This window comes from Pungitius pungitius, chromosome 15 (assembly GCF_949316345.1).
Source record: "Pungitius pungitius chromosome 15, fPunPun2.1, whole genome shotgun sequence".
Lineage (NCBI taxonomy): Eukaryota > Metazoa > Chordata > Actinopteri > Perciformes > Gasterosteidae > Pungitius > Pungitius pungitius.
The window spans coordinates 14,062,416-14,086,992 of NC_084914.1; the positions used below are offsets into that span (position 1 = coordinate 14,062,416).

General features: G+C 43.4%; 3 protein-coding genes across 4 annotated transcripts; 2 read left to right on the forward strand and 1 right to left on the reverse strand.

The window, feature by feature from the left end:
- Nucleotides 1-31: 31 nt before the first annotated feature.
- LOC119209064 (1-phosphatidylinositol 4,5-bisphosphate phosphodiesterase delta-1-like) lies at nt 32-8,032 on the reverse strand. 2 transcript variants are annotated; one of them, XM_037458001.2, is made up of 15 exons: nt 7,745-8,032; nt 6,307-6,465; nt 5,197-5,425; nt 4,941-5,070; nt 4,569-4,797; nt 4,264-4,465; nt 3,786-3,930; nt 3,550-3,702; nt 3,306-3,464; nt 3,040-3,199; nt 2,675-2,791; nt 2,372-2,550; nt 2,116-2,248; nt 1,714-1,863; nt 32-1,607 (listed from the first exon to the last, which is right to left on the reverse strand). In XM_037458001.2, exons 1-15 carry the CDS (start codon nt 7,776-7,778, stop codon nt 1,516-1,518), a joined length of 2,271 nt encoding a protein of 756 aa, XP_037313898.1. In that variant the 5' UTR covers nt 7,779-8,032; the 3' UTR covers nt 32-1,515. The 2 variants fall into 2 exon arrangements, with proteins under 2 accessions (XP_037313898.1, XP_037313896.1); XM_037457999.2 differs by lacking the exon at nt 7,745-8,032 and adding an exon at nt 6,640-7,410.
- A 2,379-nt stretch (nt 8,033-10,411) lies between these two features.
- LOC119209244 (serine/threonine-protein kinase OSR1-like) lies at nt 10,412-20,733 on the forward strand. The gene is made up of 17 exons (XM_037458412.2): nt 10,412-10,661; nt 11,293-11,405; nt 13,302-13,410; nt 14,023-14,164; nt 14,507-14,562; nt 14,775-14,884; nt 14,992-15,093; nt 15,330-15,463; nt 15,580-15,628; nt 15,716-15,781; nt 15,889-16,011; nt 16,459-16,494; nt 16,651-16,800; nt 17,212-17,317; nt 17,402-17,470; nt 17,721-17,785; nt 17,874-20,733. The coding sequence occupies exons 1-17, from the start codon at nt 10,592-10,594 to the stop codon at nt 17,946-17,948; spliced, it is 1,575 nt and encodes a 524-aa protein (XP_037314309.1). The 5' UTR covers nt 10,412-10,591; the 3' UTR covers nt 17,949-20,733.
- Nucleotides 20,734-20,846: 113 nt separating this feature from the next.
- LOC119209243 (solute carrier family 22 member 13) lies at nt 20,847-23,632 on the forward strand. The gene is made up of 10 exons (XM_037458411.2): nt 20,847-21,248; nt 21,319-21,422; nt 21,510-21,664; nt 21,789-21,957; nt 22,073-22,193; nt 22,333-22,427; nt 22,497-22,711; nt 22,790-22,898; nt 22,983-23,189; nt 23,513-23,632. Exons 1-10 carry the CDS (start codon nt 20,874-20,876, stop codon nt 23,586-23,588), a joined length of 1,626 nt encoding a protein of 541 aa, XP_037314308.2. The 5' UTR covers nt 20,847-20,873; the 3' UTR covers nt 23,589-23,632.
- The last annotated feature ends 945 nt before the right edge of the window (nt 23,633-24,577 follow it).

The window sequence follows — 24,577 nt, forward strand, 5'->3', positions numbered from 1 at the left end:
CCAAAGCTTTCTAAAGTTTGTACCCGATTTAATCTTGTAACTCAAGTCACCAGAATGTCACTGTCTTCTGTTAGAAAAGCTCACTGTACTTTTTTTTTTTTCACTTCATACTTTAATTTCCTTCAAATAATGTCACAATAAAGCACATTTTATGAAGGAATATTGCTCGTCTTCTGTCAGCATCTTAATGACAAACTTTGCGTACACAAGCTTCATCTTGAAACAAGCTCATTTGATCTTACATGTCAGTAAACAAACAAAACTGAAAGCATAGCATACAGGTGCCTGTTTAGTTTGTGCTGATGTAGCTCCAGACCAACTGCAACTCCAGTATTTATTCTACGTTTGGCTCTTTATGTCTCTTTAGCTGCTAAATGCTCCACTTTGTTTCCTAGGTGCTAACGGCGTCTGCCGTTGCCCAGCGAGTCCTCTTTGGAGGATTTTTCCAGAAACAGCTGTTCAGTGAGAGTTGCAAAAAAAAATAAGATATGTTTAAGTAGTCAAATGCCACTCAAACATAAGCTAGTCCATGAGCTGTGAATTTATGGTCACCACCTCCCGGAACACTGTGTATCTAAGGCGTCCCCGTCCAAAGTTCAACTGGTTAATGGTTTCATTCTGTAGAAACTATAAAGCTTCTTTCCCTGTTAAGTCACCAACCAAGGTACAATACTGTTGTAATATTACATGTGATTTCACTGCAGGAGAAGCCCCAGGCTTATTGAATCATCTTTAATGTCTTATAAGACTAGAGTTTATAAATTTATCCTCAGATAATCTAGACAGTTTCCTTCAAATGTGCTAGAAAAAGTTTGCCGCCTCCTGTAATCAGCGTTGCCGTTTGTCTAAAATGTCATCCTTTTTTATCATTTTATCCTGTTCGACATTTACCAACTTGTGGGCTTTGTTAATCTTGAGTCCAAGTTGACATTTGAAGAAACTCTCTCCAGGAGCTCTTGACAATGGGAACAGGCAGGCCACAAAAAATATTTTAGTTTTTGTTTTGTTTTTTCCCCCCAGCCGCAGCCATCATCAGCGAGGAGATATAAAAAAAAAAAAAAGCGAGACAGGTGTTCATGTTGAAAACCTTTATCTTCATTGTGATTTACAAAAAGACGTCATACTTAGCTAAAATTACTTAATAATACAAAGCACATTGTTTCCATGTTGGCTTATGTTTCTGCAGAATTCATAAAAGCGTATTTTAAAACAAAAAATGCATTCACTTACTGGAAATTAGAGACGTAAAAGGTGTAATGTGACTCAAATGGAGCATTATAAAAACGGGCACACGTCACATTACAACTTCCTTTCCAGTTGCAGTCATAGGTGCTAAGCTTGCTGAAAACATTGTGGTCTTTATCTGACATTCAAAGTAGCAGCTTAAACTACTGGAATGCGGGTAATAGGTTACTCATGAACCTAAAACAGTAGAGAAAAAAAACACACACACAGGATTTATTAACAGCAGAAACGGAGGTCCTTATTTCCTGCAGCAGCACAGTTGGCGACGTCTCACTCGACATCGAGGACCATAATGTGTAAAAAGAGTCCAGATGAGGGCAGCGTGTCTCCGTTCTTACCGAGCAGAGGCACGTGTCTGTATCCTGGGGGGTGGGTAACAGTCAGTGATGAAGTGCTGAACTGAGTTGTCTACGCTTCACAGCTTCAGTGCTACTGTTCATTTATGAAGTGTGAAAACAAATAACTCACCCATTTTTAAGCTGTCGAATGGAAGTGTGAACTGCCCGACAAAGTCATTACTGGACGTGGAGTCGTGGTCTTCGATGGTGAAGCGCACCAGCGCTAGCTCCGGCACGTACACATCAAACTGGAAGTTTTCATTCCACGCTGGGTTGAAACCTTCAGTCCAAAATATAAAAGGAAATGCGTGTCATATATTTGTGACGTCGACTTGGGCCTCTCAGCTTTCCTCTCTCTCATGTGTGCAGACTCCCAAAGGTAGTGAATACAGCTATATGCAGCTGTGTGTAGCCTCAGTAGACCAGACTGCATTGCCTTCTGGTCTACTACGGCTAGGACTGCTAGAGACATGTTCTGGAGCACATTTTTTTATACTGCACGCAAGAATATTGCGTACAAAGGGTAAGGTACCGTTGTTTGCAACAGCGGCGGTCTCTTTCTCAGCGACATCGGCCGGCACTCCGTACACTTGCACTCTAACCAACGGGTCCACAATGGAGGTCTTCCTCGTGTTCACTTTGGGGAGCTGCTGTGCGGATATAACCTGGCGACAGACATGGGTACGTCATGTCAGACCGATAGAAAGATCCTCCCAGACCTCAACTCTGCAGATTGGGGGGAGGGCAGGCCAGTGCACATCACTGCAGGGAAAAAAACACACACTCACCATGACATGGAGCGTCTTGTGCTTGAGCCAGGGTCCTCGGGTCAGGGTGATGGGGTCGAACTCTGTGGCTCCGTCCCTCATGAAGGCCGGCTTCAGGATGTAGCCGCTCTTTCCGTTCACCAGGAATCGGCCTTGGTGGACATCCATGTCCGTGCAGGTTGTCTGGAAGTTCAAGGCCACTAAAAAGGGAATTACAAGAAGACGCAAGGACAAAATGAATAATCAAAACCAAGCCACTGTCTCCCATCAGGTAGTTGTGAAACTGCGCTTTCCATGTAAGCAATTGCCATTCCCATTGTGTACCTATTTGGCAGCCGGCGTTCCACAGAGGCACCGGGCTGAAGTTGGAAGAGTCGGTCCTGGAGCCTGCTGGATAGATGCGGCTCAACTTGTCCACGTTGTGGCGGATGTACGAGTTGGCTGCACAGAGCACATCGAGGCAGAAAAACTGAGTGCTAAGCGGGAAAGCCAGATCCTAAATTCCTATTATCACGCAGAGGCTAAGATCACAGACGTAGCTGTAACGTGAGGATGGTCATATGATCATAAGTCTTCAGCAAAAAAGCAAAATTGAAGACAACCTTTTATGATTGATTTAAATTTCCTTACTGGTAAGATCTTAGTATACATCTTGACACTATAACATTTGAGTAGCCCAGCTTCCTCACCCGACTCCTCTGCCAGTGTCATGGCCTTCGGCTCCTTGAAGGACGACATCTCGTAGAAGCTCAGGTTTTGTCTCGCGTCCTCAAAGCCGTTAAAGTGGACGCTCTTACAGTACACCACCATGTCGGACAACGCTTTTGCTAGTTTCAGCTTCTTTGTCTCCTTCATCGGACCAACGGGGAAAATCGAGCATCAGTACAAAACAAAGGTCTAAAAGAATGTGTGAGGGCAGTTACTGCATATGCTCCCACTCGGCGGGACACCCCACCTTTTTTTTCTCCTCCTCCTTCTGTCCGTCCCTGTCTTCGCTATTTGCCTCGTCCTCCTCCGTCACGTCTGTTTCATCAGCTGCAGCTGCCTCGGGAGCAAAACTGGCCTCCAGCTTGTTTAACCTCTTGCCTTTGATCAGGAACTTGCCCTTCAGCTCCTGAACGAGCGTAGCACCGTGAGCGGCTGGCACAGAAAGCGCAAAAGAAAATGTACTCTGCCGATCGATACGAGTGGATACAAACCTCGGGAGATGGAAAGTCGGAGGGCATTACGCCTCCCAGGGGGGCCGTGACGAGTGCACTGCCCAGGATGGAGGTCATGTGTTCGGCCATGACCTCCTGCTGCGCCACACTGCAGTGGTTCTCCAAGGAGAGAATAACGGGGTAATCTGACGTCTGGGTGATGAGCGGACAGAAAGCAGAACGCACTCAGGTCCAGAGCAGTTGCGTGGCGGATATTAGCAGAACGCCAAACGCACCTTAAAGGCGTACTCCTTAATGGATTTGATGGCGTCCTTGAAGAGGATCTTGGAGGTCAGTGTGTAGCCGTGGTAGATCACTGGCTCATCGTCTGATCCGTCCCAGACGTCCAGCTCCACACAGCGGCAGCCCTTCAGCAAGGCCCTAACACCAACATCGGAGACAGAATAGTTGGACTTAAGAGAGTTCTTCCAAGCTGCCCAAGGATTGACGGCATTAACACCCTCATTGGGACGGTTACAAATTCATAGCACCAACAGAGATCCCATTAAATGTCTTGTTTAGTCAGATCAATAGTCCCATTTCAAAACGACTTTAGGTCTACAGTCAAAATCAGAAGATGTAGATATCGTGTGAGTCCCTTAAACAATTAATCAACTCTGGCTGTCTATCAAATGGTGACTTAATCAACCAAGCCCAGTGGGTCTTCACATCCACCTGCCGGGCCTCCGTCATCATACAGTAGAAAGAAGTTACCTGACATAAGCCTCCGTGCTACTGGGCCCTGTGAGCTGGTCCTCCATAAGGTAGGTGTTGTGCGAGGAGGAGATAAAGTAGTGGTTAAGGGGCTGGCTCATGTCCTGGTACACCTCTCTGTGGGCTGGATCGAGCACCATGGCCTCTGGGTGGTGCATGTACATGAGGAAGCCGTCTTTGGACAGCAGATTCTTCTCCTTGGCTGAAAGAACACAAGGAGATGATTGATTCCGCACGGAAACCGGAGATGAAGACCACGAGGTATGTTCTGCACCTCTCAGCATTAATGTTCAGAACGTACTGACCATTGTCATCTGGCTCGTGCTTCTGGATTATGTTGTGTGCGTCGGCAAGCGTGGCCTCCTCCCTCTGCTCTTTAATCAGGAAGTCTACTAGGTTCTGAGGACTCATGAAGCCCGTCGGCTTAGCGTACTCCCCGTAGATGATGTCGATCTCTTCCCGTTGGGTCAACAATTCGTAGAAATGTTTGATCTCCTCTCCAGCCAGGTATCCTGATTTGGATTTGTCGCATTTCTGCACAGTTGAAATGTCACATGAAAGTCGACCCCCAAACTAAAAACGTTACCATCCTTTTTCAGTTCTGTTTAACTGCTCCTGAGGATGTGTACTCATGATTATGACATTTATGAATCATTGAATAAGGTCGGCAGGTTCACCTGGAAGAGCATCTCGGCGTACTTGTCGTCCACCTCGACGTTGATCAGACGCAGGAAGTCCTTGAGCTCCGATTGACTCATCTTATCATCCTCGTTCTTGTCGGCTTTCCTCAGGCAGTTGAAGATCCAACTATAACGCTTGTAATGTAAGGAGAGTAGATGTAATGGCATCTTCCTGTCTGCATACTTAATTTGTGTTGGACATCCGGGTCCCGCCTACTCTCAGTCTAAGCCCCCGCTCTCATGATAAGGATACTGCTCGGTCTTCTGCAGGCGGTTGAGGTTGTTTCTGTTGGAGACCACTTTCTGCAGGCTGTTGACCCACCGCTTGGCCTCCTCCTCTGAGCTGGCGATGAGGTCCAGGTTCTTGCGGCGGCCCTTGAACATGATGGAGAAGCAGCGGCCCTCCACGAGGTCCTCCGTGTTCTTTTGCAGGCCCTCCGACTGACGGCCCATTCGCACCGCCGAGATGTCGTCGAGTGAAACTGAAGACAGGATTTTTTTTTTTTTACATTTTAGGCCAAACCTATTTGAAGTGTAAATTTGGGACGTTTATCTTTTGTTTACTAATGATTACTTTTAACAAATATGTTTAGTCTAGATTGCATGCTGACATTTTGTACCGGTTTGGTACACGTGGGTCTACCAAAACATTGAAGAGATGCTCTCCAATTGCCTGGAAAAGTAACCCGATGAATGTCTATCAACAGAAGCCTTGTTAACCAACATCTCTGAATAAGTGATGAGCATCGTGTGTCGGAGTCCTGCTGTCCTACACTCCCAGTCTATCAATAAGTAAAGGATTTTAAATATGTCTAATTGGGCTAATAAAAAAAGGCAGCTCTTTATTTTTTTTTATTCTCAAGGTGTGACAGACCAACATGCTTTGTAAACACAAAGCTGCTGTTGGCAGTTTGCTGACGTCACATCACAAGTTAAAATTTGCTGATGTGCAAAGTTGTGGATGAACCTTAAAGAGTTTGCAGATCATGTATGTTCTCTGAGGTATATAAACAGACTCACTGAAACCACTCTACAGATGTATGAATAAAAAAATAAAAATCACTATCTTGATTAACACACCCACAAAACAAATCACTGATAACAACCCGGTTGCCTTTGATAAAACAGACTTTGTTCACACTGGATTAATCTTTTTACAGTTCAAAGGTCAGTCCTTAAATGTTATAACCCATGGAGGAAAAACGAACGTTTAACTTGCATCAGCCCTGGAGACATAAATGATATGATGTGATAACTTTATGTCACTGGTGAGGAAACATATATCACACGCGAGAGTTGTTCATAATTGTTGTTGTTGTTGTTGTTTTCTGGAAGGTCTCACACACAGGGTGGGAGCACTCACAGGTCTTGCTATTCTTGAACATTTTCCTCGATTCACTCCACATGGTTTTACAGTCCTCCATGAGCCTGAAGTGGCGCGTCTTCTTCCAGGACAGGGAGCGGACCTTGAGGAGGTCTCCCCCCTGAAGGAGGAACTGGAGGTCCGCATCGCCTTCCATGCCTGTGGAAAGAAGCCCAAGCAACAGAGGGAACCGACCATCTGATTAAACACTGATCTTCTAACAAAAAGGTTACCAACTGGTGCCCGTTCAACGCAACCCATCAATCCGGTAACTGGAACTTTAAACACTACTCAGTCTGACACGTGCTGTGGAATAGTTGCACAGGAGCCTACCTATGAGCTCCAAGTTCATCTGTACCACCTTCTGGCTTCTGGCGTAGCGCAGCATCTCCTCAGACGAGCTGAGTTTGGGTCCCCGCAGGCAGTACATGGCGCCCCTTTGGTCCTCACGCGCTACCCGACTGTGCGCGCTCGCTGCGACCGTTTCGTTTGAGGGAGGGGGGGTGGACCAGCGTGGACCAGCGTGGACCAGCCCCGCTCAAAGTCCACCGTTCATCTCCCGCGGGACGGTCTGCAGCGACCACGCACGCGCGTACTTCAGCTGACGTTAGCGGCGAGAGGAGTTTTATGGCAAATGTTGGTGCGGTTAAATGGGTTCAGAGGATACTAAGGGGAGGGAGGACGAGATGACCGTGGGGACTGTATTGAAGACACACAATGACCTGGTCGTTTACGTTAAATATTGTGTTTGCGACGCACAGCAACTAATCCATGATATATAGCATATTTCTCATCATGTTTCCTCATCATGCTTCAGCTCATCATGCTTCAGCAGTTTATTGATTTACTTTCGCTCTATTCCCTGTGCGGTTTATAGACAGATTACACAGTTTCCAGCTATGTGAATTCATTTCATCATGTAAAATGACTTGGAAGATGCACGTACAGTCAATGTAATAAAACGTGTATTCTGCTTACTAGGGGGTCAATTGTTGACTCGCTGGCCCCCACTGGTGGACACCCCGCGTTACTACCAGGCGCTGTCTTCTACTTTTCACTCAATCCATGCTCTTTTAACGCACTGTAAAACGCGAACGCTTTAAAAAAAAAAAAGTCAAACAACACACTGAAGCCCGAGAGGAGAGAGGTGTGCGCCTCCTGCAACAGTAACAGCGTTGTGTGTCTCCCTCGGGGTAACTGTAGGCTGTTTCTGTCAGCGTCAAGGTGAAACTAGAGGAGCCACACCTTTTGGTGTAGGTGATCTTACATTTCGTTCACTATGTAAGTACCCTCGGTTAGAGAAGAAAAACCTCTGATGGCAACAATTGCAATCGCCGGATTAGGCCTCATTCATTGTTGAAAACCGCTGGAACAAAGTTAGGTGTTGCTAGTGCAAAACACACTTCAGTAACCACAATGAAACAAAAATATGTCCTACCATTGACCTTCGCTTCGGTGCCATTCTTTCCCATGCCGACTTAATTGTTGGGATCTTTCCTTCACGCTGTAACTTGCTTTTTCCTCCTTTCACTTGATGTGACGCCTCACCCAAAGTGTCTCCCTGTTTCCATGTGAGCAAATAAGGTAAGAACCCTTCCCAGTGTGGCGATTGTCGAGCTCAACACCAAAGGAGGTGTACAAGTGGGTCTCCACTTTTAGTCTGAATAATGTCAGCACTGCCCGAGGCTTCAACACCGGTTTGACAAGCCTTAAAATGAAAGCCGCACTGCTGATGTCACAACAGGGAAGGTTGCAGTACCTCACCGCCTATGCCATCCGCCGTGGGACTGGTCAATGTCACAGACTGAGATTTTTATAAAATGAAACATTTCAATCCACGCCCTTCATTATCCAGCTCTCTTAAACACTTGGGGGGAGCACCCACAAGCCTCAAGAGATGATATCCGGTTTTCATATTCATGGAATGGGGAAATTCACTTCATGTCTGTTGTTTATATTTCCTGAAGCAGCTTTGGCATTTATGTTTCCACAGAGAAACCCGCTTGCATTGAAACAAACGATAAACATGATCATGGAGGCTGAATCGCAGAGTTGACATCAACTTGAAGAACATTGGTTATTCTCTCCTGCTTTGCTTTTCATGTGCACCTTAGCAATGGCAGGATAATAGCACTGCAATCACTGGTGCGTTTGGGGCTCTTGTGGCTCTCAGCACTTCCCTTTCAGGCCGGGCTTACCCTCAGCGCACCGTCAGCATCAGGCTCACAGGGATTCAATGCAGCATCAGGTGATGAGCTTCCGGCCCTGGGGCCGACCACCTCCAAAAGAACACGAGGTTCAGGGGAACACGCAGTGGAACAGGAGGGCAGTGGTGAACAATCGGGGGGTTATTTTACCAAAACATTTGATCTTGGATTCACATTTTGTACACACCTTTATCTGGGAGCTTCTCTATGAGCCACAAAGGCGTCTGGAAGAATACCCCATGAGGCAAAAGGGGGTTGCTTATTGACCTTACATACTTGATGATTTATTCCTTTTAGCCATGTAATTGGCTCAAACTATTAACATTGCACTGCAGCCAAATTACTTATGCAGCAAAGGTCTTTGCATGACAGTTGCATGACAACAGTGAAATGCATCACACAAAACTTCCAAACACTTTAAACAGAAAATGGAGTCCAACTGTTGATTAAGTCCATGTATGTGCATGGTGTGAGTGTCTGATGATCCACTGTTTCCTCATATAACACTGATACCATCCACACTTCTGCTTTCCCCCAAAACAACCATATGTATCTTATGCAATTCCAGTTGCATAAGGCTTTGGGAAAAAAAGGAAGTTAAGGGATGATCCATATAGAAATACGTAAACAACTCTCCGATGTGTAAATCGGCAAATTAAATTTTGTTTTGAATACACTGGGCGGTGAGCACTTCTTCTGAGTACACTGACCATCTGGTTTTCATGAAACTTTTTGGTAGGTTTCAACATAAAGAATAAACTTAAAGTAGCCTGTAAATACACCTTAAACACTGTAGCATGTCTGCTATCCAGTTGCCGAAAATGACCAAGTAAAATTAGTCACTTTAGTAGTACAAAAAGTACAAATTTGTAGCATTTTTGCTATTCTTCGACATCTCTATTTAATGCTACTTTATTTTTCAACTCCATTACATTTTACAGAAGAATTGTATGCTTTTTACTCCACTATATTTACTGTGTTTAATTGCCATAGTTACTGCGTAGGACTACTTTTCAAGACAAAAACTGGGCATAGGATACAATACAAATACAAATACAAAAATAGTTCTCATCAAACTACCCGACATTCATTAAATCTCTTAAGACAAACACTGCCTCAAACAGCTACAACAAATGAACTGCTTATATCTTAACATTCCTGAGTATTAGCTGATCACATGTGATCTGGATTAGGGAATCAGATTACAAAACATGAGTAGTTAAACCAGAATACATTTGATTAAGACAATTCTGAAGTGCTAAATATAAAATTGAGTGTTTTAACAAATATTTGGTCTAGTTTGAATTTGTATTTATTTAAAACTGGGTTTGTGTTTGTTTTTATTGATTAAAAATTCATCAGCTTCCAAAACATACACAAAAGAAACAGCATCTCACGAGTTATAACATCCATTCAATACTGACCTTTTTCAGTTTTATAGTAATCTATTCACACTTAACACTTAATGATCTACTAATGTAACACTGAAGTTACCCATTCTGGTTTTACTTTTGCTAACAATAAAATGCATGCATTTGACTTGTAATTCATATAGTTTCCTGCTAAAAAATTGCAACACTCCCACTCATTCCTGTGGTATTTCTCCTATGACTGTCAAACTTCACTGGGCAACAAGAAATCAAACACTGCACAAGAAGAACCAAATTTCCCAGGCGATAGCGCCCTCTATCGGGTGTTCTCTAGCGTGATACTAGTGTATGTGTGTGTTGTCTGAAGACTAAAACACTTTATGGTCTATGCACTTTAATCAACTAACCAATTACTGTGGAACACGGTTTCCGAGTTTTGGGGGATTTTTGCTGACACTTGTCAGACTTTGCCACACTCAAGATGGCGACGTCTTCGTTCTAGCTGCTGAGGGCGTACGTCAACCGACGTCACACGATGCGTCAATCGTGCGTAAGGTTGTGTTGACAGGAGCCGTAGGAGTTGTCAGCGGAACGGCAGCAGTAGCCATCATCACCGGAGCCGAATGGAGTAATTACAAAGATATTATTCCAGACAGCGTCCCTGATTCTATTTAGCAGCATTGTTCACAGCGTTCAAACAACGACGACATGGCAGAAGACCAGTCCTCTCAGTCCTGGACAATCGACAGGGATGACTACGAACTCAATGAGGTGATAGGTGAGTATCTTAGCATGCTAAAGTTAGCATTCTAGCCCCCCCCTCCCCTGTCTTTGCAGCGGTGTCGGCTGCCAACTGACACTAGCTAGCTAGCTAGCATGCCTGTAGCTAACGCAAGGCCAGTCACAACCCTTAGCTAAGATACACCCAGTAAAGGCTAACAGCTCAGCGGACTTTTATGTCGTTCGTTCTGCAGAGTTTCCCTCTAGCTAGGCCAAAGTAATTAATGAGTTTTGAGCTAGTAGGAGAGTTAAACTGAGATGGATCCTTAGCCAGCCAGCACGAAGCTAAACGGCTAGCTAACACAAGTTAGCTCATGGGTGCGTGAAGATTCGGCAGTTGTTGAAGAGGGTGGTGCTCTTACTGAAGGTATGACACGGATTATCGTGAGCTATTCATTCTTTGCTTCAGTCAAGGTAACGTGACTGACGACTTTAAACAAATGAAAATAAAGACTGATTGATGGTGTAACGTTATATTACAGTATTGTCTAATTCCCTTTGATTAGTTACGGCAGTACTCAGTCCTAGAAACGAGTTTTTAACTAAATCTGGGTTGATTCTGACTGCGGTTTTCGAAAGGCTCCTGAGTCCCCACAGTGCAATAGTTTCACTCGTGATGTTGTTCACAGGGAGCGGAGCCACTGCAGTGGTCCAAGCAGCATACTGCAAGCCGAGAAAGGAGAAGGTGGCCATTAAACGCATCAACCTGGAAAAGTGTCAAACAAGCATGGATGAGCTCCTGGTAAGAAACAGACCAGAACCACTGCAACCAACAACAGACTAATGGATTCATACTTTATGAAATGTAATGTTATTTACACTAAGTTTTGAGCCTAGGTGACTTGTAAATTGGATGTAGAGGAATGTGCAACAGTCACATCTTTGATGGACATGTATGCAGAGTCAAGGTTGCAGGGTTTAGCCATATTGTGATTCCATCTCCAGTGAAATTAACAAAATATATAGAATAAATGGAAAGAGTGTGTTTTAGTATTCTGTGATTAAACCACATGAGTGATATTGATCAAATCGGATGAGGTATATCAGAGTTCATATTGTAATATCATTGTATATCGAGAAATGGTAATTTGGGGGTTTCTGCATCATTTCATAGTAGATGCATGCCATCTCCCTTTAAATTAAGATGCAATCTTCAGCAGAAGCGGTTAGGGAAAACAAACAAATACCCAAAGGCAACTTGTTAAATGAGTGAGCTGGTGGATGTCCAGTGAGAAGATAGATAGTGAGAAGAGATACCTCAGGATTCCACTGATTCACCTCAACAGGTGATTGGTTCATTTATATTTTCAGCTTAACAATAATTATTTTAAGCAAGTTGCAATGTCTGAGAAAAAGGGAATCCTTTTGAGTTACTTCTCCAAAGCTGGAGAAATGCTGGTAGAGAGTCACACTCTGGTTTAAAAAATGATGCAGATCAACACCGTGCTTAAAGTTACTTTAGAGTAGTATCAACCAATGTATCTTTGGGAACTCTTTTAATTCTCCCTAAGTTTTTGTTGGTAAAATGGATAGACCACATAAACAAAAGGAATTAACTTTTGTTTGTCTAACCCAGTAAATTAAATACCGTACAAATCTAAATAGTTAATGACATATGCAAATCATGTACATCTAACATTGCAATAAAACAGTACGGATCAGTTTTTAAATTATTACATTTGAAAGAAAGCGACTCAATTGGTAGAACAAAATCTCTTTTGGTTGTCATATCTCTATTGTTATGGATATACATGTTACCTGTATGTAAACACTACTGTTTGAGGTTTGACTTTTGTATAAGCTTTAGGTGCTCATTATTGGTAGCAGCCTTGCAGCAAAGGGACAACCGTATTATAAGGCGCACTTAAAATCCTTTTTTTTTTCTCAAAAAACGACAGTGCGCCTTATAATCCGGAGCGCCATATATATGGATCAATTGGTTGATCCATACTGGTTAACGAGGATCCATTGGAGGGAAAGTCTGGTGCCAGCAGCCGCGGTAATTTCAGCTCCAACAGCGTATATTAAAGCTGTTAAAGCTGTAAACTAAAGTGTAGTTAAAAAGCTCGTAGTTAGATCTCGGTATCGAGCTGACGGTCCGCCGCGAGGCGCCACCGTCTGTCCCAGCGCTGCCTCTCGGTGCAAGATGCACGAAAGCATTTGCCAAGAATGTTTTCATTAATCAAGAACGAAAGTTGGAGGTTCAGAGATATTGTTAATATCCACATTAACGTTTGAACAACGTTACCATGGGAGTGAAGAGTTTTCAGAACACTTAATAAAGTTTGATTTAGCACAGCCTGATCTAGTGGATCCATAACGCAGCCCCAGTCAAACGTTTTACTGCCGTATCTTCTATTCTATGCGCCTTATAATCCGGTGCGCCTTATAGTCGCGAAAATACGGTAATTTACATTTAAAGCTAAATTATTGCTTTTCAAGGACTTTTCAATACATTGCAATGTATGCCATCCAATGTAATAATACTTTATTGAAGTCCTTTTCTGATATGTAAAGGTCCTGAATGCATCTGTTGTGTCTGTCATGTGGAAATGTCTTGTTGGCATTGTTATTTGCAAGGTGTCTCCACATTTCTGCTCCCAGTGTGACCGTGTCTCTCATATTTCCTTCTGTGTAGAAAGAGATCCAGGCTATGAGTCAGTGCCACCACCCGAACATTGTGTCTTATTATACCTCCTTTGTGGTGAAGGATGAGTTGTGGCTGGTGATGAAGCTGCTCAGTGGTGGTGAGTTCTGTTGTGTTTAAAGAAAAAGGAACTCCTGACATGACTCGGCTCACTCTTTATCTTCCCCTTGACTTTCTTCATAACACCTCCTTGCTTTGTATTGTTTTTAACCTTCAACACGCCGGGGTTTGAACTTTGACTGACTGTTTAGTTCCCCGGTGACTTAATCCAGTTGACATAATGTGGCCCATTATTAGGTTGTGTTGTAATACGGTCTGTTTTTTTTTACTATGAAACGATATCAGCTGCTTGTGGACGATTTTACATCTAATAGTTTCTATGACAAAAATATAAATGTTTCCTATTGCTTCTCTTTGCCTGCAGCAGTGGCCAACTTTGACCTCTGCCTGTATGTCTTATAATTGGTATTATTGGCTCCACACTTTATGTATTTAAGGGGAAGACCAAATGAATTCCTCGGCATTACTGCAACATGCTACATAACTCAACTGAGGTGGGAAGCACCTAGTTTATTATCCCGAGCACCTCTTCCAGAGGTGTGTCAGGCTGTGTTTTGTTGAGTTGGGGGAGGTGGCAGAGGGAGTCACTCAGTGAACCACGTCCTGTGACCATCAGCGCGTCCTCTGACCATCGTCTTCCTCACTCTTTCAGGCTCAGTGTTGGACATCATAAAGCATATCATCTCTCGTGGCGAGCACAAGAGCGGCGTGCTGGATGAGGCCAGCATCGCCAGCATCCTGAAAGAGGTCTTGGAGGGACTGGAGTACCTCCACAAAAACGGGCAGATTCATCGGTGAGTTGTGATGATGTACCTTGCTGTCATCACTGTGCGCCGTAGGTCCCTTCTCAACGTCCGCACCGAGCCTTGCGTGAGCTGCACACGCATGTTGCCTAAGCTAGACCTCCCTCTTTGTGAATATTTAATACAGTGAAACTGCATAATTGAGGAAGTTTGTTTTACATAGAACACGCTGAACCACTTCTGAGAAGAAAAGCCTCTTCATAGCCAAAAATTATTTTTAATTGTATTTAAAGTGCAAAACATGGCAGATCAGAAATAGTTTGAGTTTTATTCATTTGCTGTGTCAGTATGCACAGCCTAACCATACCTCTATTAACCCTCTTTCCGGCACAGGGATCTAAAAGCTGGAAACATTCTTCTCGGAGACGATGGCTCAGTACAAATTGCTGGTACGGTGTTTCTCTGTGGTTTTACTTCTTTCCTTAATTGACAGTAAAATGCCCCTCAATTGACTGTCCATGTTTAGATTTGGGTGTTGAAGAATTCTGATGCATCTATCGAGCTCAACAAACTAGTTCCACATTGTTACCCTTTTCTTTTCTTTTTTGATATTTCAAAATATTTGAGTCGTTTAACATATATTTCCTCACATGCTCCACAGACTTTGGTGTGAGTGCCTTTCTCGCAGCAGGAGGAGACATGACTAGGAACAAGGTCCGCAAGACATTTGTGGGGACCCCATGCTGGATGGCGCCGGAGGTCATGGAGCAGGTAGCAGGCTCATTTTGTAGATCTTGTAATGCCTCATAACTGGGTGATAAAAAAAAAAAGACGAGAGCTATCAGGTCTGTTTACTCTGATCTGTTTTTAATTTGCAGGTCCGCGGCTATGACTTCAAAGCCGACATCTGGAGTTTCGGGATAACAGCCATTGAACTGGCCACGGGAGCTGCACCATATCACAAATACCCACCGATGAAGGTAGGCCATCTCTTATCTCTTTGGTTGCGAGGCACATCATGTTGTGAAAGCTACAGCTTTTTTGCTTGATTAACAAGATTTATTTAAGCATAGAAATAAACATTTTAAACCACTAAACAAAACAAGGAAAGACTATTTCAAGGAGTTCTGTTGCGCTTTGTATTTAGTCGTGGAAATGCTGATCAACAGGGTGTTGAGTTTAATTAGGCTGTTGTTTGTTCTTTACGTGTCCGTAGGTGCTGATGCTGACCTTGCAGAACGACCCGCCCTGTCTGGAGACTGGCATCACAGACAAGGAGATAGTAAAGAAGTATGGCAAGTCCTTCAGGAAGATGCTCTCTCTGTGTTTACAGAAGGATCCAGAAAAAAGGTCAGTTGGTGCTAAAACCTTTTTTGTTCTTTGCCTTATGCCAGATTAAAGTTGTGCCAAGTTGTTCCATTAGAGCCCAAAATATAATGAACATCCTTGTCTATTTTCCTATTTAGGCCAACTGCCGCAGAGCTGCTGAAGCATAAATTCTTCACTAAAGCCAAAGTGAGCCTTTCATCACTATTATTAAAACTCACTGAAATTGTTATGGTGGGTGCATTTCAGAAAGAATACTTTCTTTTCTTTTTACAGAACAACGAGTACCTGCAGGAGAGGCTTCTACACAAAGGTCCGACAATAACTGAGCGATCCAAAAAGGTTTGATAGTTACTAATTTAACGTGTGCCATTCTGTTTTGCTCTCCACTGGTGTACTGTCCCAGTTTCCGAACTTGTAACATCTTCTTTTTTTCTTGCATTACCCAGGTGCGTCGCGTGCCCGGCTCAAGTGGCCGCCTCCACAAGACGGAGGACGGCATGTGGGAGTGGAGCGACGACGAGCTGGACGAGGAGAGCGAGGAGGGCAAAGCTGCCGTGGCAGCGCTGCGGGTGAGACTTCACATGCCCAGTCAACTCAGTTTAGTTTACAAGGCCACTTTGCTGTGTTCCTCTTTGCGCGCAGCGTCCTTACGGCCAGCAGGTGGAGCTAGTGGGCCTCAGCCAAGCCAACGTTTCTCAGCCAAGCTGCATTGTGCTTTTGCTTAGTTCTCCTGCCTCAATGTGAGTGTGATGCAAGTTGAGACTAACATAAGACTGCAGTGATCTATCATGGTCGGTCGAACTGATATTTGAGAATATCTGGACCAGACACCGGCTCATGTTCTCCAACATGTGTTCATTCCTTGTCTTGGTGTGGGATTTTGCTCTCTGTGATTTAAAGTTGCCTTGTGTCAAATTCTTTCAATTTTACAATACACCATCAGTCCATACATTTGGGGGGATAAAAGGAGAATTGCATGTTTTTAATCCTGACAATCTGTCATGTCCATTCTGCAGTCCCCCAGAGTCAAGGACGGGCCTGAGAATATGCAGGTGAGTCCATTTGTAGTGGACATGACTTGAAAATCTTGATTTGTGGCAATGCCTCACCTAAGCAATCTGCATGACTGTCCTATGTGTGTCCATGTTTTTTTTTTCTCCATTGTTGTAAAACCCCAAAACACCCACTGACTTCCGATCCTCTCTTAGCTTTTCCCACCAGCGGATGGCTCCACACCACATTTGCAGCCACTGGGAGCTGCGAGCGAGAGCCCTGCCAATGTGGGCCAGTCAGGGGAGGATGCTCCTCCACAGGCCCCCGCTCAAACAGCAAGCCCTTCACGTGCAGCCACTGCTCAGGTACATATGCATTCCTCCATGAGGTCGTGTAAAACCTGTACCTCTAAAATCACATTCTCTTCACAACATTTAATAACACTAAAACACAATAGCCAGTATTATTTGTTGTATAATTCGGCTGGTAATGTGAATGCATTGCTTACGATTAAAGGCATCACTTTTGTTGCATTTTCAAGTTGAGCTCTCTGAAACTTCCTCACACCTACATTTTTTACCTTCACTTTGTAGGTGTGCATTGGACACCGTGCATAGGCAGAAAATGTAGATACTTTGAACATAACAACGACATTGGGCTCACTTTGGCAGAGCATGATTTACCATGTATTATAGTCGCTGTGTTTCTAACCTCCTTTCTGTGAATTCTAACCAGATAGGCTGAACAGTAAATACTTATCGGTTGTGCTGTTGCAGGATCCGGGTGCAGCAAATGCCAGCGTCCCCATAAGCCTCGTCCTGAGACTGAGGAACCCCAAGAAAGAACTCAACGACATCCGATTTGAGTTCATGTCCGGCAGAGGTACGATGCAGCCGCGAGCTGTTTCTCTTCTATCTTGTTCTGAAAAGGCTCCAGTCTCAACCTCCTCTTTATATCTGCCCTCAGATTCGGCTGATGGAGTTTCTCAGGAGTTGGTCTCAGCTGGTCTGGTTGATGGGCGAGACTTAGTCATTGGTAAGTAAGAGATATATTATATTACCACCTCAATGTACTTGTCTAATAGGTTTAGTTTTCTGATATAATATTCTGTCTCGTGTAAAAAGAGCGATGACTTCTACTTTTCTACTAATGCTGTCCAGCAACCAGTGGAAACAAGCAAAAAAGACGTATAAAGTTCTGACGCAGTATAATCTGAATGCAGCTGGTTTATAATTTTGTATTCTGTTGAACAATCCCTCATTTCAAGTTTTTGTCTTCTGTCCAGTTGCTGCCAATTTACAAAAGATTGTTGACGACACTCATAATAACAAAAATGTGACTTTTAAATTGGTAAGTACACTGACAGAATCATGAATATTCCGATTTTATATGTAGATGTTATAAGCCGTTTACAGCCTTTTTTCCTCCTCTCTTCCAGGCATCCGGCGTGGAGGAGTCTGAAATTCCTGATGATATTAAACTCATTGGATTTGCACAGCTCAGCATCAGCTAAGTCAAGTCGAGCCACAAACAGAGGATAGAAACTAATGGTATTGCACAGCTGCATTGTAGTCAATTCCAAGAAACCACTACTGCCAAAGAGAAGAGGAAGATGAGGAGGAGGAGGAGACCGGAAGCTGGCAGCAGTGGGAAACTACTGCAGGATGCATGAGGACCACGTTGAAAAGAGGCTCAGTTCATAACAGGAATCACACTTGAAACGTTTACAGTGCGCTTATACAGTAAATGGGAGGAGAGCAATCAACTATATCAACTCCTTAATTCTTTCTTCTTGCCCCCCCCGCCCCCAAACTTCATTTACATAAGCACAATCCAAACCATCTCCTGCCAGTACTGGAAGTGATTGCCTTTTGTTTTCATAATTTAATTTTCTTTCTTTAATCAACTGTGCCACAAAACTCACTAGAGTGTCGTGCTTACTTTATAAGGCACTTTATGCTACACTGAAATTGAAAAGCCTTAGTCAGTCAAACTATAGATATTACAAGTGTGTTTGGCAAAATATTGGAGCTTACTTGTGATTATTTGGTGTATTTTAAGTATGCCTATCTGAGAGATCTCAGAAAAGCTCCTGTAACACTGACAAATAACTCAGTTAGACTAGGTTTAGTTTTATAGGTCTGTACATTCAGATGGATTTTTACATAGTATAAAGAACAATTTCCGGATTCCTTTTATAAGGCAGCCCAAAGTGTGGTGGTTAAGTCAAAACCAAACCAAAGAGTTTAGGCTCTGTCCCCCCTTCTGAAACCATTCAAATGTACACAGCACTGCAGTAACAACACTTCAATGACAGGATTACTTTCACTCATCGATACCTGCCTGATATTCTTGTACTATGCAATAGGTGTTTTCTTTTCTTCGTGTGTGACCACTGGTCACTAATATTATTTCTCTTGGGTTGAATAATTCCACTTTTTTGCGCTTGTTCCTCACTTGGAGCTCAAGAAGTTTGCCAGGCAACCCGCAGGGAGGTTTTACTTCCAATTTTCACAAGCAATTGAACATTTGACCCACCGGTCAAGTGTCCCCGTGGGGAGAAGCGTCATTGAGCCTGTTACCCATTACTGATGTTACAGCTCAGGAAGAATCCTGAATGCTGGCAATGAGTGTCGAGCCTGGAGTTGCTGTGGTCACAGGCCGACTGACGGGTCAAGTACTGCACGGACAAAAACTGAAAATGTTCAACCAAAGCGAAATAAAGTTTAAAGGGGTAATTTGGGAAAATTGATTTTTTTTTTTTTGTCACTTACCTCAAGTGATATTAAGCAGATAGTTTGGTGTTATTTGCCTCCATTCAGATCCAACTGAGGCAAATGGCCTGTTAGTGGCTCACATTGGTGGCCACACCGAAATAACTTGAGCGAGCTCCCTGACGGAATTAATTCTTTTAATTGCAGCAGTTCGTCCACAGCAGGCATGCAAAGTCTAAAACCATTTTCGTTTCCCTCAGCTGTTCTCTGCATTTAGTACCCGTTAGCAAACGTTAGCACGCTAAGATGCTAAACTACGTGCCATGAAAGATGCCCATTAACCAGCAGCTTGTGAGCATTGTCCCTGTGAGCTTGTGGGCAAGCTGACTTTAGCCTTTAGTTTGGCTGAGGTACGGCCTCTCTGAGCGCTGCCATGGCTGTGCACACCTGGTTTGTCGCCTTGAGCACAACAGACAAAAGTCCATTTACCTGCATCGTAAACGAGGGACAACCGCAAGCTTGAGATGGATCTTTGAAAACCTCAACAAATAAAACCTCAGCACACAAAAGCCAAACTATCTGCATGTCCAGATACCACTCCCGGTACACTTTTCATATATTGGCGGAAGTAATCCTTCGAACGTCCAGGGGCCACTTAATACCTTAGTTTTGGGCGTACAGGCAAGATGTTTTGACAGTACTGTAGCCACTATGCTTTATAAACACCAACAACTCCCTGTCATCACTCCCTGCATAGCTTGGTTGCTTTGTACCGCATTCAAAGGGCCGCGAAATAGCTCCTAGTTGCGGTACTGATGTATGTAAAGATGTTGTAAATGTACGTGTGATGGAAACTCCACGCACACAAACATGAGGTTTTTGTGTAACCATGTAGATGCATTGACTGTTCAAGTGTCAGGTTAAAATATAAATATAGATCGCAGCGGAATGAGACTCATGTTCAGGACGCAGTTTGATTTGCTTGGTAGTGTTTTCCACGGTTGGCCTTCGTTGGAGCATCACTAATCATGCACACATTATTTGTTCAATTCGCACCTTACTGATATGTTAACATGAGTATTTTCATCACACTCTGCTTTTGATGTCATGACGTGCAGTTTTCTCACTGCAACCTGTCCAAGGCTGTCGGGTGAAAAGTCATTTTAATGAGACCTGGCACAGGTCAAACTTCTTGTGTGATTTTGGTGATAAAATGATTGATTATCAAAGGCTTTAAGCTGAAAGGCACTTAGAGTTCCTAAATTACTTTCCGCTTTGTTTACTCGTCAGAAAACCATCGTTCTGCCTCTTATGGAGTCACTGAATGATTAGTATTACTTTAATCATTTAATTGGCACATTTTTCTTTTTTACAGATCATTACATATATTTAAAAAAAATCCTTGATTATGAAACTTAAACATCAAATGCATAATTTGAAGTGGAATATTTGTGATTCCTTGACATGTATAGCTGATTAGAAAATGACAACACATGCAAATGATTTTAGTAGCTGAATAAAGTCACATGATGAAATCCAATGATTGAGGACAATTTTTAATTAAAGTATCATTCTTACACTCTAGTTTTCATTGTTTTTTTTGCCTAAACAGGTCAACCATTTTGTCCATTTAATTACTGACTACAGATGGTTAAACATTTATTTGAGTGAGAGCTCTGATTGGAAAGTCAATCTGAGTTTCACACCAGATCTGCAGTGTAAAAATGGTGGATTTTGGAGAGATTCTGAGAACAATCGGAGACTTTGGCTTCTTCCAAAAGCTCATCATTCTTGTGTTAACCTTCCCGAACCTCTTATTGCCCGTCTACTTTTGCAGTCTCCTTTTCATCCGGTCCGATCCGGAGCGCCACTGCAACACAGACTGGATCCTTGCGGCTGACTCCAACCTGACGACAGAGGAGCAGCTGAACCTCACGCTGCCCCGCCAGGAGGACGGGACCTTCAGCAGGTGTCAGATGTTTGTCCCTGTGGAGCGGGACATCGGAGACATCAGGGAGCACGGGATCAATGAGACCACGGGGTGCCGGCATGGATGGGTGTACTACGACACCATGTACGAGGCCACCATAGTCACGGATGTAAGTGGGTAAGGATTTGGGAGTCGTGGTTTCTTCTCAGCCCTGCTCATGTTGGGCCGTTCTTTTGCAGTTTGATCTCGTCTGTGACAAGTCTGAGATGGCTCAACTTGCGCAGACGATATTCATGGGAGGTTTACTCGCTGGTTCATTCGTCTTTGGCCCTGCAGCTGAATCGTAAGTGACTTGAAAAAGATGAATTGGGTGAGATACAAGGAAACCTAAACCTTCACATTTAACGGTAAACAATTCTCTAAATTCTAGGTACGGCCGCAGAAGAACCACACAGTTACCAGTTGTTCTTCTGCTAATATTCGCCACAGTTGCTGGCCTGTCTCCAAACTTCTATGTTTACATGTTGTCACAGTTCATAATTGGAGCTGCACTCGGAGGATATAGAATTAACTCCACTGTATTGGGTATGACTTATTTTTATCCGACCAACATGCCTGATTTATGTTTAATAGTCTTTGACAAGAATAGCAATGATCTGGAAAGCGTTATTTATTGTAGCTCTGAGGTGATTTTGAATTCTGTTTGTAGCTACAGAGTGGATTGGAGTCAGCAAAAGGTCCTTGGCCTCGTGTATGAGCCAGATGTTTGCAGCTGTTGGACAGTGTGCCATGGCTGGCTTGGTCTATGCTGTCCGCGACTGGAGGAAAGTGCAGTTTGTCATAGCAGGAGGGCAGGCCTTTATATTCTTGTACATATGGTATGTGTGGGTTAATACTATTATTTAGGGAGATTTTTCAGAAATGAACATTTTAAAGGTTTCAAAGAAAGTTTGTGAGTGACTCCCAACACCTTGATGCGAATGATCCTTTCAGGTGGATTCCGGAATCTGCGAGGTGGTTACTTGGGCAGGAACGAATCGAAGAAGCAAACAAATTGATCCGTAGAGTTGCAGCGATCAATAAAAAGAAAATCCCAGAAAACCTGCTGGATGAGGTAAATCAGATCCTAATTTATTGACCTCTGATTAAATAATTCCTTTAAAGATACGACTTAGCTGTGTGCAGCCCCCCCTCCCGGAAACAAGTATGAATGTGTACATGAGCAGAATTATAACAACACATTTGCCCCTCAGGTAACTGAGAATCGAGAAGTCCAAAGGGGAGGAATCAAAGAAATTTTGACCTCAACAGTCCTGATGAAGTATTTATTTATCATATCCTTTGCTTGGTAAGTTTCAAGCATCATTTGGAAGCTCGTTATATTTGTCATTAAATATATATTTTTTGTAATTTGAAGGTTTTCGTTAAATCTCGGCTACTTCTGCCTCGTGCTGAACGTGGGAAAGCTCGGTCTGAACATATTCCTGGTTCAGTTCCTCTTTGGGATCACCGAGGCGCCGGCACATTTCCTCTGTATTTGGGTTCTAGAGTTGATTGGGAGGAGAAAATCCCTCACATCCACCCTCCTGACCAGCAGTTTCTTTTGCCTCTTAACGCTGGCTTTCCCTCGAGGTAAATGTCCTGTCCTTCACGTCCAGTACACGAAGGTACAGCTGACCACTGTCCACTGAACATGCACTTAAATTCCAGACAGCACGGTTGTTATCACGGCCCTCATTACCGCTGGGAAGTTCTTTTTGAACTGGGGTGGATCCGTATGCTTGGTCTACATTCAGGAGTTGTTTCCCACTTCTGTCAGGTACTCGAAATAGAAGGATAACAAATACTGTACATGGTTTTAAATATTCTATTCTACATTTGAAAGTGGACTCCACTCTTGCAGGCAGACAGCGGTTGGCTTCGGCTCCATTGCCTATCGAGGTGGAGGCTTGCTGTCTCCTCTGCTCAACATATTGGCTGTGTACCACTGGTCCATACCCATCGTGGTCTTCAGCAGCCTGACTCTGATCAGTGGGGCGCTTGTCTTCCTGCTCCCTGAGACGAGGAGAAAAGAGCTTCCCGATGCGACGGACGAGGCCGAGGGCAAAAGGTACGCAGGCTCTGCCATGAAGCGAGAAGTCGTGCTGATAAGTTTTTTTTTACGGGGATCGGTTTCAACCATCCACACTAGGTCTGCATTAGGCATTCTTGCACGTGTTAAATCTCTTATGTTTCTTCCATACAAAAAACTACATGTAAAAATGACAATTTATGGACTATTCGAGACTTGTACATTCCTGTCCGCTTCAATTGAATCAAGTCATACATAAACACACTTGTGTGATTGAGTTAAAAAATAATGTTTTAACAAAAAGTCGGACAGGTAAAGGTCTGAATTATGTAGTTTAAAGATTGTCTTCCTTTTAATTCTAGGAATATGACAAAGAAGAACACAGGAAGTGACTCCAACATCGTCACACACAACAGCAGGAAATCCACTAAACTCTAGTTGGAATGCCATATTATTACAGAGGTTTTTCTTGTGCATTGTCTTCTATAGTATTCTACTGTATATATATATATATACAGTAGAATACTTTTGTTTGAACCCAATTTATCCGTCCATATTGCTGATTGGCCCGGTGTGTTTGCTCATTTACTGCGTGTGTGTTTTTATTGCTCTCATTTCTGTCTGTTACTGTCTCACTGTTCTAGTGGCAGCTGGCTCAGTGGCTGTTGTTGAGAAAGTTGGCTGAACTAGAAGAAATACAAGGGAATAACCCTAAATGCATAAGCTGGTGGAAATGTAAACACAGCAGGGCTGAGAGTCCACTCCTCGTTTTCCATCATCACAGCTGCATTAACAGGCTTACTCACAGAAACAGTTCTAGCGTGTAAGAATATGAATAAGGGGACCTCCAGCTGCCCTTCAACCACTGCTCCTCTGCCCGAGAACAAGCCGGTAGTGCTTTATGATTGGCTGTCAAATCATTTACATCACAAGCAGCTCACAAGCAGTTGAGTTTCACATTCAGCAGAGATGTGCCCGACTTTACCAGAATGCAAGATACTGTGTGTAAAGCTGCAGCTACATCATCTCCCATATGAGATCCCAACCCTGAAAAAATCATTTACTTTTCTTTTGTTTCTTTTGTTCTCAACCTACAAGGTATTAAATGCACACAGGGCTGCACCCACTGTCATGGAGGTCCTTACTTTTTGATGTTTGTGTTTCTATTGTGCACTGAGTAACACAACCGTCTTCTCTTATACAGAAATGTGCAGACACAACATTAGTTTGACTTCTTTATAAACACATTATAGTCAGGTGTTTCTCACCAAAGGTACGACGACTCCGCATTATGTAGCAGGCTTTCATGTCAGAGAGGTTTGATTATGTCCGTGTGTTGTAAACGTTAAATAAAGATTGACAGCACTTTCTGTGCATTACACTGGCTGCAAAGAATCTTCACTTTTGGATAAAAGGTTTAATAAGCA

Coding starts and splice junctions, on each gene's coding strand:
- LOC119209243 (XM_037458411.2), top strand. CDS start 20,874: ATGGTGGATTTTGGAGAGATTCTGAGAACAATCGGAGACTTTGGCTTC. Junction 21,665..21,788: donor AATTAACTCCACTGTATTGG/GTATGACTTATT, acceptor TTCTGTTTGTAG/CTACAGAGTGGATTGGAGTC. Junction 22,899..22,982: donor TTGTTTCCCACTTCTGTCAG/GTACTCGAAATA, acceptor CCACTCTTGCAG/GCAGACAGCGGTTGGCTTCG.
- LOC119209064 (XM_037457999.2), bottom strand. CDS start 6,736: ATGTACTGCCTGCGGGGACCCAAACTCAGCTCGTCTGAGGAGATGCTG. Junction 5,426..6,306: donor GTTCAAGAATAGCAAGACCT/GTGAGTGCTCCC, acceptor TCCTGTCTTCAG/TTTCACTCGACGACATCTCG. Junction 1,608..1,713: donor ATTCGACAGCTTAAAAATGG/GTGAGTTATTTG, acceptor CCCACCCCCCAG/GATACAGACACGTGCCTCTG.
- LOC119209244 (XM_037458412.2), top strand. CDS start 10,592: ATGGCAGAAGACCAGTCCTCTCAGTCCTGGACAATCGACAGGGATGAC. Junction 15,629..15,715: donor AATTCTTCACTAAAGCCAAA/GTGAGCCTTTCA, acceptor TTCTTTTTACAG/AACAACGAGTACCTGCAGGA. Junction 16,012..16,458: donor CTGCCGTGGCAGCGCTGCGG/GTGAGACTTCAC, acceptor TCCATTCTGCAG/TCCCCCAGAGTCAAGGACGG.